Source organism: Wickerhamomyces ciferrii, contig 00070 (genome assembly GCF_000313485.1).
Source record: "Wickerhamomyces ciferrii WGS project CAIF00000000 data, strain NRRL Y-1031 F-60-10, contig 00070, whole genome shotgun sequence".
NCBI lineage: Eukaryota > Fungi > Ascomycota > Saccharomycetes > Phaffomycetales > Wickerhamomycetaceae > Hansenula > Hansenula ciferrii.
The window spans coordinates 28,503-40,550 of NW_011887670.1; the positions used below are offsets into that span (position 1 = coordinate 28,503).

Here is a 12,048-nt window from a genome sequence, read left to right on the forward strand (position 1 = left end):
TAATTAATGAATTAGATATCATAATCAAATTAAATCAACATATATATCTCAGAGTATGATCTTTCTTGTTTATGGATTGCAAAAATTCATTTCGAAATCATTACTTCTGAGATAATACACATATTTTGACCAACAAAATTACTCAACGTTGTAGTCTTTTAAATCACGATTATATGATAATTCATAGTACTGATGTACTGATGAACCACTTTAATATCGATGCTTAGAATCGGGTTGTGTACTACAATATTATAACATATAATTGAAAACTTAATTCATTAATTCAAACAACTCAAATAGTTTTTGATATAAACATAAGACTTATTTAGTATAATTAATGAGGTATTATGTATTGATTGGTTTTTATAATAGTTCATAGTATTGTAGTTTTGATAAAAATCAACATTCATGACTTGATGAAACTAATTATATAAATCAATATTTTGTCATAGACCAAACTTCAAAAATGTGATAAGAGATCTAAAGTTATATGTGACGTCCTCAAATCTTGATTATAAAGTAGATTTCCTGACTGAATCAAATTATTTTCAAAAAATTGCTTAATATATAAGTACCCTATTTTGGAATAAAAAAGCAGCAGCTCAAATCAATAAACACTATTTCATAATAAAATACACGATTCATCACTGAAACAATTTTGATATATGAACTGTTTGTAGTTTGTAGTTTAAAGAAAATCTTTTATTCGAAAATAAATTCTGATTACTAATACACAATGGTATTGATTAGTCATACACTTAACTGAATACCCATCACTCAAAGCAATGAACTTAACTCATTATGATTCTTATTCAGTAATACTAGTCTATGATAACTATTTATGTTCTCTATTCTCATATTATAGAAGTAATATACACGTCTTTTCTTGATTATTTGGTTGATTACAACACTCGAGTTAGTCATATACAAGATAACATGGATAACTATTATCTAGCTATCCTACTACAATCAATACTCTATGAGTCCATGTATCCAGTGATATCACATCTTTTATAATCAATCATGACTTGAGGTATCACAGCTATGACACATACATAACTATAAACAAGTATTCCATCGTACCATATACTACGTAGTACGTACTACCATACACACTAAACTCCATAAAAGAATCTTCCGCAACCCATTTCCCCAGATTTTAGTAGCCAAATACCATCAAATACCACCAATAACCAATTGCGATGTCGGTTAATTCAATTACAAGTCTAAATTATTTAATTTAAAAGGAAATATGGAAGTGATTACCCTCTGCTTATGAAATCTGGGGTAAATTTTTTATACCGTCGACGATTTTTTCGATTTCAAGTCATATACAAATTAAAAAAACCAGTGAAATGAGAATATTTTAAAGAAGATCAATACAATTACAGTAAATCATGGGGTTGATTATCTATTGATGGTTTAGTGAACTATCATTGTATCAATAAGCTAGTTCATTTTGACCTGTTTCCCTTTGATTTCAGTGATTTTGATGATTTCATGATTTCAGTTGCGCCCACTTTACCGAGTATTATATCGGGCAAAGGGTCAAACCAACTTCAACAAAATTTAAAGCATAGTTTACAAAGATATGACATTGATCATTACAAGAAAATAACCTGTAAAGGCCCGTGCATCCGATCATCAAGGTACCATAATGGATAAAATACCATAAAACCATGATTTATATATTTTATGGATTGATATATAAATACTGATTCAATTCCACTTTGTTTCTGGGTTTGTTAATATCAAATTTATCATACATCATCAATTATATTGACTTATTCAATTCAATAAAGATGGCTTATTCAAAAATTAATATTCAACAAGAAGATCAAGACTTCAAAAAAGAAGTTGAAGAAATTAAAAAATGGTGGTCACAACCTCGTTGGAACAAAACAAAAAGAATTTATCAACCTGAAGATATTGCAACAAAAAGATCATCATTAAAAATTGATTATCCATCATCTGTTCAAGCTAAAAAATTATATAAATTATTAGAAGAACATGATGCTAATAAAACTGCTTCATTCACTTTTGGTGCATTAGATCCAATTCATGTTGCTCAAATGGCTAAATATTTAGATACAATTTATGTTTCAGGTTGGCAATCATCTTCAACTGCTTCAACTTCAAATGAACCATCACCAGATTTAGCTGATTATCCTTATGATACTGTTCCAAATAAAGTTGAACATTTATGGTTTGCTCAATTATTTCATGATAGAAAACAACGTGAAGAAAGATTAAATTTATCTGTTGAAGAAAGATCAAAATTACCTTATACTGATTTCTTAAGACCAATTATTGCAGATGCTGATACTGGTCATGGTGGTATTACTGCGATTATTAAATTAACAAAATTATTTGTTGAACGTGGTGCTGCAGGTATTCATATTGAAGATCAAGCTCCAGGTACCAAGAAATGTGGTCATATGGCTGGTAAAGTTTTAGTCCCAATTCAAGAACATATTAATCGTTTAGTTGCTATTAGAGCTTCTGCTGATATTTTGGGTTCTGATTTAATTGTTGTTGCAAGAACTGATTCTGAAGCTGCAACTTTAATTACTTCAACTATTGATCATAGAGATCATTATTTTATTGTTGGTGCTACTAATCCTGATGTTGGTGATTTAGCTCAATTACAATATGAAGCTGAATCTAAAGGTATTTATGGTGCTGAATTACAAGCTATTGAAGATGAATGGACCAAAAAAGCTGGTTTAAAATTATTCCATGAAGCTGTTATTGATGAAATTAATGATGGATTTTATCCAAATAAACAAGAATTAATTAAACAATTTACATCAAAAGTTAATCCATTATCACAAACTTCCAATAAAGAAGCTCGTGTTTTGGCTAAGAAAATTTTAGGTAAAGATATTTATTTCAATTGGGATGCACCAAAAGTTCGTGAAGGTTATTATCGTTATATTGGTGGTACTCAATGTGCAGTTAATCGTGGTCGTTCATATGCTCCATATGCTGATATGATTTGGATGGAATCAAAATTACCAGATTATGAACAAGCTGTTGAATTTGCAACTGGTGTTAAATCATTATATCCAGATCAATGGTTAGCTTATAATTTATCACCATCTTTCAATTGGAATAAAGCTATGAGTCCAGAAGATCAAGAAACTTATATTAAAAAATTAGCAAAATTAGGTTATATTTGGCAATTTATTACTCTTGCAGGTTTACATACAACTGCATTAGCTGTTGATAATTTCTCTAGAGATTATGCTAAAATTGGTATGAGAGCTTATGGACAAAATGTTCAAAAACCTGAAATTGAAACTGGTGTTGAAGTTGTTAAACATCAAAAATGGTCTGGTGCTGAATATATTGATAATTTATTAAAGACTGTTACTGGTGGTATTAGTTCAACTGCTGCTATGGGTGCTGGTGTTACTGAAGATCAATTTAAAGATAAACATTAAATTTGATTAGAAACCTTTATATATATATACTTTTATATTACTCATTGCTGGTTACAATGTGTTTAAATATTTATGATTAATTTATATTGAAAATGTTTGTAGTGATGATTAAAGCTAGTAATAACATATAAGGTATTATTCTATACCTTCCAGAGTAAATCATATGAACTTAAATGCAAATCATACTCCTAATTAAGAATAGAGTTTGAATCAAGTTCTGATCATTGCTTCTTTAGTAAACTTTATGAAGTTTGACAGAAAATTTGGTTCAATATAAATATCAATAAATATCCCTTAAACATTCTTCAAACTTTCAAAACTAAATGGAGAAAAGAACAACAGAACAACAGAACAAGAAGATCATCATGATATAAACAGAACACCACACATCCGATCAATCAATCAATCAATCATGACTTCAAGCCTACAAAAAAGAAAAATCGCCAGCGAAACCAGCAAAAAATAAAGATATCGACACCTGCAGGACTCGAACCTGCGCGGGAAAATCCCAAAAGATGGCCTTGATGTTGATCAAGAAGATCAAACTATTCAAGTCTTTCGCCTTAACCACTCGGCCAAAGTGCCTTTTTCTTGAAGTTGGTTGTGATGGTTGTTGGCCTGGATTTGTGAAATTGGGGGGTTTTAGTGAAATTTTGTGGAATCCTGGTGGGTTTTTGGGGGTTTTGAAAGTTGGAGTGTAATATTTGAGTCTTGAGGTGTATGTAGAGTATTTTTTTAGGTTGAGATTCGTAGTTTTAATTTTGGTTTTTTTCGATTTCAAGAATATAATGTATTTAATAAATTTTATTTTTGATTTAAAAAACAATATTTTTTAAAACTTGAATTTTGAAAAACATGAATTTAATGAATCTGACTATTGTGATGGAAATAGAATACTCTGTTCAATATAATTAACCAATTTTCTAGTCAATAAATTCCTACCTTAATGATAAATTTGAATTAAGTTTTATAAGTTGATAATTTGAGATCTCGGGGTTACTCGGCACATTCGAAAAGTATATACACTTGTACAGCTGATCTTAATTAATTTCTTCTCATGATATTGACTATATATAAACATGGCCAAATTTACAATTAAATTGATTGTATAGTCACATTAAGACAGCTTATTATATTACCACTCAAATTGTATTAGCTATTACGTATTATATCAATAACCTTATCTCTAATAAATTGATCACTTGTTAATAACTTACTGTTTGATTGATTTTCATCAATTGTCATAAAAGTTTATCAACAAGCTCAAATTTAATGAGAAATCATTCAAGAACTGGTATGATAAGTAGCCCTAGTTGAACTAAATCACATTGGAGATTAAACCAAGTACTTATAATAGCTTTGATCTCTACAATTGTTTCCTATCTTCAATATATATCCATAGTTTTTAAATGTAGCGCTATAAATCAAAGACAATTGAAGATGGATTTAATAAAATAACAGAAGTACCGCCATGTCAAAATTTGGCTTTAAGAACCGTTTCTTCATTGTCTTTTGATGATTTTCAAACTCAAGTATTCAAGCTTTTGATTTTTTGTTATTAAATAGTTCAAAAATTCATATTTTAGATATCCTTTGTATAAGAAATAAGTAATGAAATTATAAAAAACTACATAGAAAAGGTAAGTTTCATGACCTGAAGATGTAATATGTGTGTAAAAGTATACAGATTATGAAACCTTCATTAATTATTGATTTTGAAACATAGCTAGACGTTCATTTGATATACACATTAGCAAATGATTACCGGTTATTATTCAATGCTTAATTCTTTTGAATCAAACCTTCTATATATCATAATAAAAAGGAAAAGAAAGCTTATATATAGAGATAATACATGATGCAGAAGATTTTTTTTTCATTAAAATTGGCATAAATATAATATACAAATAAACTTTTTTAGGGTAGAAGCTAAACAAAAAACACAAATAAAGAAATAAACAATCATTAAAAGACGCTTCTTGAAATTTGAGATTCTTATTGATCACCTCTTAAAGCTCTTATAACAGAAGGACGTCTCATCATATGTTTAGTCCATTTATAAACTTCAGGAAATTCATTTTTAATATCAATTCCAATTCTATCAACAACATTATTCCATGGTACAAATGCTAAATCTGCTATAGTAATTCTTTCACCAACTAACCAAACTGGATAATCGAAAAATCTTGAAGTTGATAAAGGAGTAGTACCAGCACTATAAGCTGCTGCATTCTCGGTATCTAATTCCATAATTAAAGCTTCTCTTCTTTCAGCTAATGCCATTTCAACAACTCCATAAACTCTTCTAACTTCATCAGTATAACGTTCCACGGCTGATGGAACTTGTTGAGAATGGAAATATCTAAAATGTAAAGCTTGTCCAATCATTGGTGCATGTCCTGATGTTTGGAAAAAAACCCAACTTGTAATTTGTGCTTGTTCACCTAAATTATCAGTCCATAATGAACATTCACCAAAATCTTTAAGGTATTTTGATACAAGATATAAAATAATTGAACCTGATTCCCATAATGCTAGGTTTTCATTATTATGATCAATTAAAGCAGGTACTCTTGCATTTGGATTTATTGAAACAAATTCTGGAGCTCTTTGTTCACCATTATTAAAATCAAGGAAAATTGTATTATAATCTAAATTTAATTCACTTAATACTATAGCAACTTTAAATCCATTTGGTGCAGATCTATGACTAAATAATGTAAAACCTTCTAATGGTTGATTTTTAAAAAATTTTGTTATTCTTGATTCTGAATTTGATGTTAAATTTTGACTTAATAAAGAACCTTGTATATTTGGTGGTTGATTTTGTGAATGAATTGAACCTTGTGGAATTGATTGATTTCTTTGTTCTTGGGCTAAGTTGACATTTCTTAATGCACTTGATAGATTGGAAATTGCAGGTTCTCTTTGACTCATTGTTTGTGGTGTATGTGGTGTATTTATTATTATGCTAAAATATGGGGGAAGATCTTTTGATAAATTATGGATATGATTCTGGTTTTTTTTGTATCTTCAACGAGTGGTTGTTTTGATTATTATTTTATATCCAATAATTTGAAAGTATATTAAATAAATGAAATGGAACTATTTCTTCTTATTATGAATTTTTCTTCAATCAATGTGTACTATATTTCACTTTCCAATATTTGAAGAAAACACTATTAAATCTCTTGATACTTTTCCGAACAATCCCAATATCTTATCTTCTTTACAAACAATAAATACTCCAATTGATGAAACGACTAAATATAATATAATAGATCTAATTAAATTTTATTTCTTTTCATAAATAATCAAAATTATGATTTTTTATTGTTCAACACTTTTTAATTACTTTTAACTATGGGTCTTTTTTTTTTTCAGCGAAAGGTTTAAAAAGTGCACCGGTGGGGCCAGCACCGTGGGTCACTTTAGCTTCACGTGGAACTGTGGTTGGGAGTCTGCCTAGAGGTGTCTGCCTAGAAGTCTGCCTAGGGAGAAGATGTCCACCTAAGTGGTGGGTAGACACTGGGAGGACTTCTGCCCAGTGAGCCCATGAGAGCTAGGCAGATAGGCAGAACACCACCAGTGGGAATTCAGTGGGAACAGCGGAACAGGCTTAAATTTTTTAATTGTGGAGTTGAAATTAAATGACGCCTACGGCGATTTTGAACAAATTTGAATAAAATAAACAAAATTTCAAAACAGCCAATGAAAATTGAGTAGGTAGATTTAAAGGTGTAATTAAAAGAATATACAATATATTCCATCATCAATCAAATATAAACCAAAAAAAAATAATAGGTTTATTAACTCTTTTCTTAAAGAATCATCAATTTGCCAGCGAAATCATCAAAAAAATTAGATATCGACACCTGCAGGACTCGAACCTGCGCGGGAAAATCCCAAAAGATAACCTTGTAATATTGAAAATCCGGAGATACTTCTATTCAAGTCTTTCGCCTTAACCACTCGGCCAAAGTGCCTAACTTGGAATTTTTGATACCGCTGAAACTTTGGGAGATGCTCTCGGTAGGGTTACCCCCTAAATTTGTCGGCCCAAAATTCGCGGATTTTTGAGTTAGATTACTGGTTTTATTTGGTTGTATTGATTATGTAGTATACGTCTACTCGTATAAGTTTATATATGACATTCCATTGAATTTAGTTATCAACCAATTGATATAAGAACAAATATAGATTACTGGTCAGATTCATTAGAACATATAGTACTATACACCAATTCAACTCAAATCACACACACAAAAACACAATGACAAATTCTACAATTATAGAACCAACTTATTTTACACCAGGTATTTTATCAACATTAATTGTTTCATTAGTATTAATTTGGATTTTAGTTATTGCTATATCATGGATAGCTTCATTAGATATTAGTTATGGTGCTTTAGAAAAGAAAGTTGATGGTAATAAAAAGACACAATAGGTGGTGCTAGGTGAGAGGTATTAGTGAGAGGTGAGAGGTTTATGTATAATAGATGTTAATATAATTTATTACAGATTTAATTCAAATGCATTTTATTTTATTGGTTATCTTTTATTTATATTAGTATACATAAGGAATAATTTTATATGGAACTGCTTTTTCATATTCATCCCAAGATTTCCCATATTTTTCTTTACATTTAATTTCATCTCTTGATTGTCTATGTAATAATAATGAAGCAAAATATAAGATATAATAATAAGTGAAAGGAGTTATAAATCCAGTTGATAATGACCAACTTAGGGCATGAATCCAATCACCAAAATAATTTATATGTTGACTTAATCCCCACCATCCATCACATAATAATTTTGTTGATCTTTGGGTTTGAATTGAATTTAAATGTGATAATTTACCTTGACGGAAATTTGATTTTTGATTATTTGATGATTTAAATATATAGAATCCTGTAAAACTAATTAAAAGAACCACTGTTGAGAAAATTTCACCTAATTCAATTGGTTCAACCGCCAAGTATCTTGATTGTAATGAATAAGAAAATGGAACTAATGATAAATCACCAAATGATAACATGAAACCAAATCCATCCGTTGTAATATCCATCATTGTTAAACAACCATCTTCATTTAAAACACCATCAAATACATAAATAGCTTGTAAAACATTAACTAAAATCATTGAATCTGTAATATACCCTAGTTTTAACCATTGTTGATGTAAACAACTTAGGTTAATTAATAACCATAATAACATACCAGGTCTTAATTCACAAAATAATTTTATATCCCATGAACCAATTCTTGGATTTAATTCACGTCCAATAAACCAATCATATATTGGATTTCCTGTATTACCACCAATTGCTAAGATTCTTTCATTGGTTCCTTTCCCATTTGGTTTTCTTAAAGGTTGGAATGAAATTATATAAACAAAAGTTGCCAAAAGAGCAGAGAAAATTGTGGTTATGATAGTTAATTCTAATATATTTTGATATAAAAATTGTAATTCTGGTAATTCACCTTGAGTTAACCAAAATCTTGTTAATAAGGTAATAATTAAAATCAAGCTTATAGAAACCCCATTAATCAAATAAGTTAGCTTAGTACCATCTCTTAATTCAACCCCTTGCTTATGATAACCTGGTAATGATAAATCTAAAATCATTAATCCAAAAAACCAAAGTAAATAAAAACTCCAAACTTTTGAATCTAGGATCATATCCCATAATGGTCTTTCTAATGTAAAGACTTGGGTAAGATCGATTGATAAACCTTTTGTATGATAATGTTCATTTGATAATTGATATAAGAAGACTAATAAAATTGGTAGACCTAATGAAATTGATAATACACCTGGTAGACCATTAAATTCTTTATGTTTTGTTTTGGGGTTTAATTCAGACATTATGGAACCTTGTTTTCAATCACCAATAGCAATATACTTTGAAGATGTAAAGACCAAGGAAATATAAAATCAATTGATGGATTTGTATCTTTTTTATATTCTTCAATAATGTTTTCGTTTATTCGTTTGTTTATATTGAATTTGAACGAAAATGTTAAAGTGGTAGGGACCAAATTGACCATATTGTACGAAATATCAAATGGTGATTACAAAGATTATTAAACGAAAGATGGAATTGATCTGATTAGGGAAAGTCGATGATGATATTGTTGAGAAGAAGGTTTATTTGAGTTTTAAATAATGGGATTTGGTAAGGAATTGTGTGATGCTTTGTGATTTCTCATAGTTAGTTTGATCTTTTGGTGATGTTTTTATATTTTTCACGCGAATTTTAATTGATAAAGAAAGACATGAGAACAACGAATAGGTAATAAAGACAACAACTAAAGGAACTAAAAAGACAAAGAACAAATAATAAACAATGGCTGTTGATATTCCAAAGTGAGTGATAAGTCAATAACATTAAAGGTTTCACAATACTAACTTCCCATCAGATCCGTTATACAGAAACTTGTATTCTTCACAGGTGCAATGGTGTTATTCCCATTAATAACATTCTTTATAGCTCAATATTTATTCAGTGAGTAACAAATCAATTAACTATGTCTATTGATGACTTACTAACAACTGCTTCTAGGTAACAATGCTATAATATCTGGTGGTCTTGCTGCTCTTGTGGCTAATGTTGTATTGATTGGTTATATTATTGTTGCATTTACTGAAGATATTAAACTTGAACCAATTACTAAAGAAGATGATATTAAATTGGATTGAGAGATGTCAGAGGGGGTGAAAGGGATGGTGTATATTCATTAATGATATTTATATGGGTTTGTTACTGGGATTGTAGTTTATTGTTGTTGTTTTTTAGGTATTTGATGTTATAAAGAGGATATGAATTATACTAAAAGTACAATAAGACATGGAATATCAAGCTATAGATATACCACAATATAATAATCTGTAACTTATATATTATATCACTATTTAATCAATCATAATCAATTATAAACAATTATAAACTACTCAAGTTTTCAATCTTTGTATCACGTATATCATAAGATCTGACTAATCGAATTTGGTGATTTTCAAAGAAAAATTTAAACCAAACTCTTCCTTACCACCATTACTTCCTTCCAGTTATCAAGTTCTTTGAACCACTTTTGATAAAAGCATATTCTTCTTGTGAAAATTGGAAATGTCCTATTTTTTTATTAGACTTACACTAGAAGAAATAGTATAAAAATGATCATCATAAAGTTTACTAGCAATATTTAGTTGAAAAGTTGAATGATTGGCTTTGTTTTGTATCTCTGTATCAGATGGGATTAACTATAATTATATGATGATATATCTAATGATTGAACTTTCCACAAAAGCTACAATATCATTTAGACTCATATATATTCATCCATTTAGACAATATGAAGTTCAGTTTTAATGTATTGTGTATATTGACTAGTACATACTGATTAATTCATGTTGGTTATAATTTTCTTGATTATACGTGACGTACAAAGAATATTATACTGATATTATAACTAGAGTAGATCATACAGAATATGAACTAAATATCACAATTATATGATCTCTATAATTGTACTTTATTGAATATTCATGTATTACCAATTTCTGACTAATCATCTCTCAATTCTTTTTGAATTTTTCAACAACAAATTGTTAACTAAAAACTTTTTGAATATACTGATTGTATAATCACTGCATTAATATATTAATATAACTAAGTTTTGAGCCTCTGGGACTTTTGAATGATGTTTTTTCCCATTGATTTGTTGATAGTTGCGGCTCGTGTGTCTCTAATTTCAGAGAAGAATTATTAAAAAATGCCATGTTCATTAATATTGAAATATCTTCCATCTTCCATCATGAATCCAGAGTTGCTGATGCTGTTCAGATTTGTAAGAAAATTGTATATATTTCTTGTTCAGAAATATTCTTGAGATAAGTTCTGGGCTTAAAATTGGATGATTATAAAACTTAGTTAATGGTTGAACATTTATCTACAATACCATTATAGTTATGTGATACATTCCAGACAGAATTTCATGGATATAGCTGAGATTGAAAAGATCCAATTGATCAAGCTAGTTTAAATTCATGTTTGATTATATTTTGATATTGATCACCTATTGTAGCTAGCTTGGATCTTGAATCGATAGGATAATATTGTCTGATTATAGTATAAATTTGAAGACAACAGTACTTCATAAAGGAATTCACAAAGCAATGTATATGATACAATTCGAATGAATGATCCTTTTTTAACTTCTTTTTCATCGTTATTGAAACATCGTTGTGTTCTCATTCCTTAACGTCTTATAAGAGAACTCATGGTACGAATGAACAGTACTAAATATACCCATATATCTACAAAGATCTCATATACACAAAGGGGTTAGTATACCACTTCTTTAGCTTTCATTCGATATAATATATATTGATCATTGATAGTGTATACCATAATATCTGACTAATCGAAGTTTTGTCTTTCCAGACGTTTCACACAATTTTTTTTTGAATGCCAGCTTTCAAGTTTGTTTATTACTATATTGATATAATGCTAGAACAACTTCTAACAGCTCAAGATCTTTCTTGGTGTCCCAAGTCACATTGCGTGGAATATTACGCTCCCAGAATCATGTCATC

General features: G+C 29.1%; 3 protein-coding genes across 3 annotated transcripts; 1 reads left to right on the forward strand and 2 right to left on the reverse strand.

Moving 5' to 3' along the window:
• Positions 1–1,802: 1,802 nt before the first annotated feature.
• On the forward strand, positions 1,803–3,446 carry ICL1 (isocitrate lyase 1; the record flags this gene model as incomplete). The annotated part of the gene is made up of 1 exon (XM_011276629.1): positions 1,803–3,446. One exon carries the CDS (start codon positions 1,803–1,805, stop codon positions 3,444–3,446), a length of 1,644 nt encoding a protein of 547 aa, XP_011274931.1.
• Positions 3,447–5,441: 1,995 nt separating this feature from the next.
• Positions 5,442–6,383, reverse strand: URE2 (glutathione peroxidase; the record flags this gene model as incomplete). The annotated part of the gene is made up of 1 exon (XM_011276630.1): positions 5,442–6,383. One exon carries the CDS (start codon positions 6,381–6,383, stop codon positions 5,442–5,444), a length of 942 nt encoding a protein of 313 aa, XP_011274932.1.
• A 1,633-nt stretch (positions 6,384–8,016) lies between these two features.
• ERG24 (delta(14)-sterol reductase) lies at positions 8,017–9,321 on the reverse strand (the record flags this gene model as incomplete). Its single annotated transcript, XM_011276631.1, has 1 exon — positions 8,017–9,321. One exon carries the CDS (start codon positions 9,319–9,321, stop codon positions 8,017–8,019), a length of 1,305 nt encoding a protein of 434 aa, XP_011274933.1.
• Positions 9,322–12,048: the final 2,727 nt, after the last annotated feature.